Below are 7,798 nucleotides of genomic sequence, written 5' to 3' on the forward strand. Positions count from 1 at the left end.
TGTCGTCATCTACCTAGGCCAAGTTGACTTTATCAACATACCTCATGTAAGTCAACCCTTTTGGCTGGGAATTACTGAAAGTTAACTTACAGAGGACGTAATATCCTACAGTGAATAAGGAAGACACGAAGATGATGCAAGTCAATGTCCTAGTGAGGGTTTTTGTCTCTGAGCTCCTTATCTACTGCTCAATGAACGACCGCTTCATCGTATCTGATCACATGATGAGGAAACGTGTAAGCAACCAAAAAAGGTGTCTGCAGGAGCAATCTGCCTTTGGCGTGAGGTTAGGGCTTACACTGAGCAGATCTTGGCGCTTGTGTAAGACAATGAGACAGGAGGAATTGGGAGTAGCACTACATCCTTCGTTCTTTTCTCAAACTGGTGTGGTGATTCCACTAAATTATTTCAGAAGTTAGACTCACTATTTGGTATCACTAGCGTATCAAATCGGGCTCCCTGACAAATCCGAAGGAGTTCGAGGGAGCGTAATCGCTTACGCTCTAAATTCTGACCACAGTCATCTTTCGCAGAACAACATGTCCTAGTGTAATACGCTGCTTATCGTGGGGACAGAATGAAGCTAGAATAGGTAGGTGGTGTCGCATGCGCCCTTTCTTGTCACATCCAGACTGGCAGGGGTCTGTATAAGTAATAAGCATTGCACACGGTATTTCAACGCTCAAAGTTTCTCCATCATATACTGGAATTCTTAACAAAAAATGCCCGCCATGGCTGCCAAACGGCCGGGACTCATGCAAATCTCGGTCTCCCGAAGTGCCGACGAGCAGCGGTTGATCCCTGCATATCGCAGCAATCTTGCTCGTCGCGCCAAAGAGCTTGGGACTTTTCGTAAGCATCTCTACGCCGATGCTAAAGGTGGTGTATTATCATTTGGAATTATGGAGCGTATCTCACCGCATGCTGTTGCGGTGTCAGGACCTCTGTTCTCACGACTCGAGCAGCTTCATCTCCTCCTTGGTCGTGTTTTTGTCGATATCGTGGACCGGTGGTTTACAGACGAGAAAGCACGCTTTCCGGACCGTATGCCGTTGGATCCATCGGAAGAGGAGCTTCTCAGATGGGTATCATCCAGTTGTTGCGTTCCCGACTACGCCGAACATGCTGGTTGTTGGCGAAGTGACTTGCTATTTGGTCGCAGTCCAGATGGCTTACGTGATGAGTCACCGTATGTATGCGAAATTAATGGAAGGCTGCCTCTAAATGCCGTAATGGGAATTGCCCTGAGTGAGAATGGCCTTCGGGAACTTGGTGCGAGCAACGGAGGACTTGAGCCTGTGAACAGTATTGATGTGAGTATCACAACGATCTTCTACGCCCTAACTTAAACTGACACTCTGTCAAAACCTAGGCTTCTTATAACAGCCTCATGGCAATGTTCAACCCCGAAAAGCCACTTTTCTCCATCAGAGATAAGTGGCCTGGCGCTGACTCGAAGATCCTCTCAGCTGTCAATGTTGCGCGTGGAAGGCCTCCGGTTGAGGCAGTTCGTCCTCAAGACCTGGAAGTTCGCCCTCATGAAACTTCCCCAACTGGGTTTGCTCTCTGGGATAAGGCCACGGACAGACTCTTGGAACAGTGGTTTGTTGAGATGCTACAGGAAGAGTATGCCGACCTGGAACCAGCTGTCGCTCGCCAACTGTCCTTGACTCCTCTCAATGATCTTCGAACTGTATTCATCGTGCATGACAAGCGACTCCTTGGCATCATACCTGAAGAACTTCCGAAGATGGTTTCACGTGGTGTTTTGACTGCCGAAGAGGCCGCAATCGTTGCTGATGGGATCATCCAAACAATTAACCCGGGTTCAGAAGGACTTCAAAATCTGCTACGAGAGTCAAAGTCAGACCCAAACATCAGGAACAACTACATATACAAGCCTTGCCGGGATGGCATGGGCCACGGTATAGAACTGGGCAAGAACCTTACGCAGGAAGCCTGGCTCGAACGATTAGAGAAGCTTGCAAACCCAGATGTTCTCCGGCCTCATGACGATGCAGCTGTCATCCAAAGGCTGGTAGACCACAACTGGTATGACGTTGTTCGTCACGAGGTCTCAACAGATGATGGACCGAAGCCCAACAAGTTCCATCTCATCGGATCCATGTTCATGTTCCAAAATCGCAAGTTCTATCCGGCTACTTGGCGGATGGGCCTTGAGACCCATCTTGGGATCACTTCCGATAAGCCTGGACTGGTCATGGCGATGGTGCATCAGCCCGACTGGCCAATTGGGGAGGACCAAGAGGAAGAGCTATGACTTTCGGTGATAGAGTGATGGGCCTATAAGCGTACTATAATAGAGAGCTTGAATTGACCGATATCTTGTGGCATCAACTGCGAACGTATATTGAGGACCTGAAAATGTTACATCGTTCACCGTTACAGTCAAGCTCTCTATTGTTTGAAGATTGCCGACTAAGATGCAGGAGGTAACAAGCTTTTTCACTGGGGATGAACTAGGCCTGTTTCCGAGCGGTGCCTGACACTAGACGGGGTGTTGTAGCCTGGCAGCCAATTATTGCTGGGCATAAAGTTTCTCCTCGGCGCGCTATCGCAGACTATTGATTTCGGGGATATGAGATTTTCGTCATCAACACCACGTAACGATATCCCTATAGCCATTTCCTTTAATCCTTCCTGCGTTCTTTCGCTTTATGTTTTCTTATTCGTCACTCGCCTCAGTCAATCGTTTGCGAGTTCTCATCGTGCCCAGAATGCGATCTAAGATCTTACTGCTAGCCATTGGCCTTCTTGTCGCAGACTCTGCGCTAGCAGGTCCTTGCAAGCCCAGGTCCTCCAGTAAGTCGACAAAGAGAGAATGTTGAACATAAGGCTGGAAAATGGCTAACCGTGATTTTCTTTCCAGCTTCGGGGACTAGAACCTCAACCTCAGTCGCTTCTACAACCGCCGAGGTATCGTCCACTATTTCAGTATCCGAAACCTCCATCGAGACTGGAACGACCATCACAACCGCGCCAGACACTACTACAGCACCCGAAGTAGAGACAACAACCGTAGCCGAGATTACCACCACAACGGCTGAGGCTGAGACAACAACCGCTGCGGAATCTACCACTACGACCGCCGAGGCTGAGAGCACGACCACCACCGCCGTAGCCACCCCAACATTCACTATTGTCGGCGGCGGCGGCGCTATACAAGGCGCTCCCCTGAAAGGGACCGACCAAGATGGCAGTATCCTGTTGTTCAACCCCCAAGCCGGTACCAGCCGCACCAGAACGATCATACTCGACCCCAACACAGGCCGACTGCGAGATAAAGATACTGGAATACTCTTGTGTGCTTATTACGGCTCTGCCAACTCTCCCGACGACCCTGCCAACATTGCCTTTTGCCAGAATGGCAACACAGGACTCAACAAAGCCTACGAATATATGACCTGCCAAATCGCCAGCAGCAAGCTTACTTGTACAGCCCCGAAAGGCCAGTGCCCGACTGACGATGACGGAAACTTCCTAGGCTGCACTACGGAAAGTTTTAGCGGCGAGAACAATCAGTTCTACTACAAGGCCCAGCCAGGCGCTGGTGATTACTTTTTCATCTCTAGCGGAAGTCCTGCTGGTTACACAGCTGTCGATATCATTGCCCAAGAAGCATGAAGACGGTCATAACATTCGATTCATACCCGTACTTGCAATACCTTAGAGCTGTATACATCTTGTCTTATCCCTAAAAATAACTGCCGACCTTTAAAGGATCTTGCGCTGTGATATTCCTCTTCCTAGACCAACTGTATATCATCTATATCAGTGCGCCCGAACTCATCCCAGCCAGTAAAACGATCATATCCTTCCCCATACATCACTCCATGAACATATGCCTCTCCAACAACACGATACTTAGAACCTTCGATATGGTGTAGAATGAAAGGCACTCGGGCCCCCATCAAGATCCATACTTCATCCTTGCTGCTACTCTGTCCGAGAGTCTTGGGTCCTAGGCCAAGCAGTCCCGATTCCGTCATGAAGAGTTTTCGACCCTGAGTAGCATTCCGCATGTGCTTTTCGAAGTTGCGTAACTTTCTCCGTCCCAGTGGAGTTAGTCGTTGCATCGAAGGTCGCTTATACTTGCCCCCCAAAGGGTCCTCGTCTTGTTCGTCTTCTTCCATCGCAGGAGCTCGAAAACCTTTGCTGATGAGCCGTGCTGGGGGTAAAAAGCCTGTTTCCCATGAAGCGGTGCCTCCTACCTGAGACTTTCTGTCATTTCCTCCTTTCTCAGATGATTCCGCTTCTCCTTTTCCATGCTTACTCTGCTCTTCTTTCTTTGCTTCTTGTGCTAGCCTGTAGCTTTGATCTTGAACTTCCTCTTCATCCTCTCTATTGTTGTCAGGCTTTTCTGCCTCCTTTGCTATCTTTTCCCTGAAATTAAATATAGCTGCTTCGAGATCTGGCACCTGCAGTTCATCGGACAGCTGCCGTGCGTCATACATGGCCGACCAGAGAGCCAAGCGAGTGGCGAACGACTTCTGAATCAGTTCCCATGCCCACGATTCCGAGCAAAGTCCTGACCACTCAGCAAGCAAGTCGCGAGCTTCTAGAATATCAGTCAAGATCCAGTTGCTGAAACCCGTCCCTATGTTCACTCTTGAGTCCAAACTCCCGAAGTCGTTGTCCTCCTCGGTCAGTTTATCAATGATCAGAGTGCGCCACAGGGCTTCAACCCGGGTCACCGCTTGTAATGGGCGGATGAATCGTCTCGAGCGATTAACGCCAGTATTCTCGACACGCCATGCTCTGACTTGAACAGGATATTCGGCTGGACTATGCAATGCCAGTCGCAGAGCTTGGACAACTGGATCTTGATTAAGCTCTGTGGACATGGATACAGTATCCACCTTGATACCCTTGACGCTTAGCTTATTATCGGGGTCAATATGGATTATCCAGTCGTCGTAGTCAATATTGTCGTGCGTTCCAGCGCAGAAACGATCGTCATGCCCACCTTGATCGAAAGGAACCCTTCCTAGCCTGGCGCTAAAGTCGGGCACCCAGCTTGGAAGGCCTTGAATCCTTGTGTCGGAAAAGTCTTGCACATGAGATAGAACCGCAAGGTGCGATCCAATTCGCTTGTCAATCATTGTCTTTGTTGCTTGGATAAAGACCTCTTTGACGTCGGCACTGTAGTCTGGTTGTAGTCCGAGACCGTCCTCAGCAAGGTTCAGAAAGGCGAAGATCTTGTCTCGAGGATCTGTAGCCTCGAGCTCCCGGAAGTCGGAAAGGACCGAAAGTAAGTGCAGCTTTCGGCGTTCAAATCTGAAGCCAGTTGTACCCAGCTCCTCACAGAAAGATTCCACTATATCGTGATCGATGAGGTGGGTAACTTGGGGAAGTTCTATGGCCCATCGACATGATTTGTCCTTGGTTTTCCCGTCTTCCCCTTCTTCGTCTGGAAGCAGGGTGACCATGGGTAGGCCAGCATTGCAGAGCCCAAGACGCGAGCGAGTATGATGATATCCTATGATAAAAGACAGAGCATCGCGCGGAGTGACCTTTAACTCGTTAGCCGCCCTCGCTGGCTGTCCTGAGAGCAACGACAATTTCTCCCAGTGTTGAGACTGGTCTGACACAGCTCCATTAGTGAGGAAACTGTGCCCAAACTGGCATAACTCAATATCGATTCCCGTCTGTTCCAGAAATCCAGCAACTGCTAAGATGAAGTCCATGCTTTGCAGTGTCGCGCCGCAAACCATCAAGATATCCCGAGCAAAAACAGCCTCCTGAACGACCCAAGCCCTTCGGAACCAGAGCCTTTGGAAAAGGGAAAAGAGGGCGAACCAGTGTACCACTGTCATCCCTGGTACTGAAGACATGGTGACTTCCTCTTGTTCTTGGTATGATGAGTCTTGTGCATGAAGACGAATTGCGTCGAAATCAAGAACTCTCCCCATTGCCTGTATCGCTAGTTCTGCAAGTCTGTCATGTTCGCCAACCCAGGCAAGTACGAGGCTCGCTGACTTGTATAGGTGCCCCATAAGCTTGACTTGGGCAGCTCGTTCATCGAGGTCTGCCTGGTTGATGCATAGTGCATCAGCCCAGATGGGCAGGTCGATGGAGCGGTAAGTCGAGCTCTCCGGCTCTCCTGGAACTGGAGCGGTTGCAACTCGAAGTTTCAATATTGATTGGAAGAACGATAAGAGGTTTTCCTCAATTGGTACTCGGCTCCCATCGACCTCTATTTCATGATGAGTGCGCTTTTGCCAAAGCACCTCTTCACGAGGGACATAACGATGCATATCGTAGTACAGAAGCTTGGCCCGGTCAACCATCACCAGTTTGTCGCCATCGGGTCCCAGTTGCGGGCTGTAATAGGTGAAAGGAAGTTTATCGGCGTGTTCTGCGAATTCCAAGCCATCGATATTGGGCATGGGGTCTTCGTGAACTGTAGTAGGGTTGCCCCATGTGTATGAGACGGCGGCGAATTCGAGATTCTCATCATTTAGGTCTACTACTCGCATGGAGCAACGAACAATGCCGTCTCTGGACTCGATAATATCCAAGAGACGGATGGAGGTTGAAGTTGTGAGGACGTGTGACTTGTACATGTTGACGATATATGTTTGTAATGCTGGATTGGCTACGGGTATTCGAAAAACAGCATGAATAGCAGCATTCAAATGTACACATTTACATCGTTTTTGTGTCTCCAAGGCTGATTCACGTTGGAGGAGGCATTATCGAGGTGTGAAGATCACCACGGAATGAAGTCCGCCCTGTTGCATAGCCGCCGTGGCTGATGCAGTTTCAGGGAAGATGACCATTCAAAGAGCGCTGCCAAGTCTCAAGCGCTTCACCAGTCACATCGGCAATTGGACATTCTCATTGGAATGACCAGGGGGTTTTCAGCTTTATACCAGGGTTAGCCAGACTTCACTTCTCAACACTCAGCCTAGCACTCTGCCCCATCCGCTTCTAAGGCTATATTGAAGGCCTCCCAAAGTTTTATTTTCAAAGGATTTTGTGTTTCCCTGTCAAAACAGCTGCAGAATGAGGTTTCGTGTCCCTGGTCTGGTGCGACGACGTTTTAGCCTTGGTCATCGCCTGCGCTAACACCCACTGTAAATACACTTGACTGAACCACTACGCAGCCTATGGATTTTCGCCCGCCAGAGGCAATCAACCCAAGGCATCCAAACCACGAGATCAGTAACTGACAATGGTTTTTTGTGTCGCGCGTTTGATTCTCAATGGGATTTACCACTTTCTTCAATTACTGGCCGTTTACATCATTTACATGGTCTTGAAATTTTGAACGGCGCCTAACTCGAAAGCCGACACCTTTGCTGAGCCTTCTCTGATAGAAAAACTGTTAACGCCGTATCAAGGGGGCCCCCATACATTGCTTGGATCTATCCAGGCTTACGCGAGCTATCTGTTTTCTATAACTGGTGATCCCGACACCAGTTTGGTGAGCGCTGATACTGAGCTCTTTGGGCATGCTATTCTTGAGTCTTAAGCCTACCTCAGACGACTGCTCGTTGATGTTGTCTTGTCAAGCTTTTGCAACAATCCCTATTGAGGTCAAACAAAAACGTCCAAAGGCGGTAAACCAGGACCCAGACATTCACGGCAACCGCGTGTTCTCCAACATCACCACGATTTGACCTCCAAAAAGACAAGTCTTTTATCAAGATCGGCAAAAACATACAACAGCGGGGATTCGCTGGTCGTCACCGACCCAACTACTAATCCGCCCCTTACCAGCTTATCTATGGGAGAGCGGACGGGATCCCGTATTTTCCACTACCTATGGTCG

At 49.3% G+C, this 7,798-nt stretch overlaps 3 protein-coding genes across 3 annotated transcripts; 2 read left to right on the forward strand and 1 right to left on the reverse strand.

Moving 5' to 3' along the window:
* Nucleotides 1-731: 731 nt before the first annotated feature.
* Nucleotides 732-2,281, forward strand: FTJAE_10512 (uncharacterized protein; the record flags this gene model as incomplete). The annotated part of the gene is made up of 2 exons (XM_037343363.1): nucleotides 732-1,313; nucleotides 1,373-2,281. 2 exons carry the CDS (start codon nucleotides 732-734, stop codon nucleotides 2,279-2,281), a joined length of 1,491 nt encoding a protein of 496 aa, XP_037202477.1.
* A 457-nt stretch (nucleotides 2,282-2,738) lies between these two features.
* FTJAE_10513 (uncharacterized protein) lies at nucleotides 2,739-3,645 on the forward strand (the record flags this gene model as incomplete). The annotated part of the gene is made up of 2 exons (XM_037343364.1): nucleotides 2,739-2,823; nucleotides 2,891-3,645. The coding sequence occupies 2 exons, from the start codon at nucleotides 2,739-2,741 to the stop codon at nucleotides 3,643-3,645; spliced, it is 840 nt and encodes a 279-aa protein (XP_037202478.1).
* A 122-nt stretch (nucleotides 3,646-3,767) lies between these two features.
* FTJAE_10514 (heterokaryon incompatibility (het-6OR allele)) lies at nucleotides 3,768-6,587 on the reverse strand (the record flags this gene model as incomplete). Its single annotated transcript, XM_037343365.1, has 1 exon — nucleotides 3,768-6,587. The coding sequence occupies one exon, from the start codon at nucleotides 6,585-6,587 to the stop codon at nucleotides 3,768-3,770; it is 2,820 nt and encodes a 939-aa protein (XP_037202479.1).
* Nucleotides 6,588-7,798: the final 1,211 nt, after the last annotated feature.

The sequence above is a fragment of the Fusarium tjaetaba genome (genome assembly GCF_013396195.1).
Source record: "Fusarium tjaetaba strain NRRL 66243 chromosome Unknown NRRL66243_c0000243, whole genome shotgun sequence".
Lineage (NCBI taxonomy): Eukaryota > Fungi > Ascomycota > Sordariomycetes > Hypocreales > Nectriaceae > Fusarium > Fusarium tjaetaba.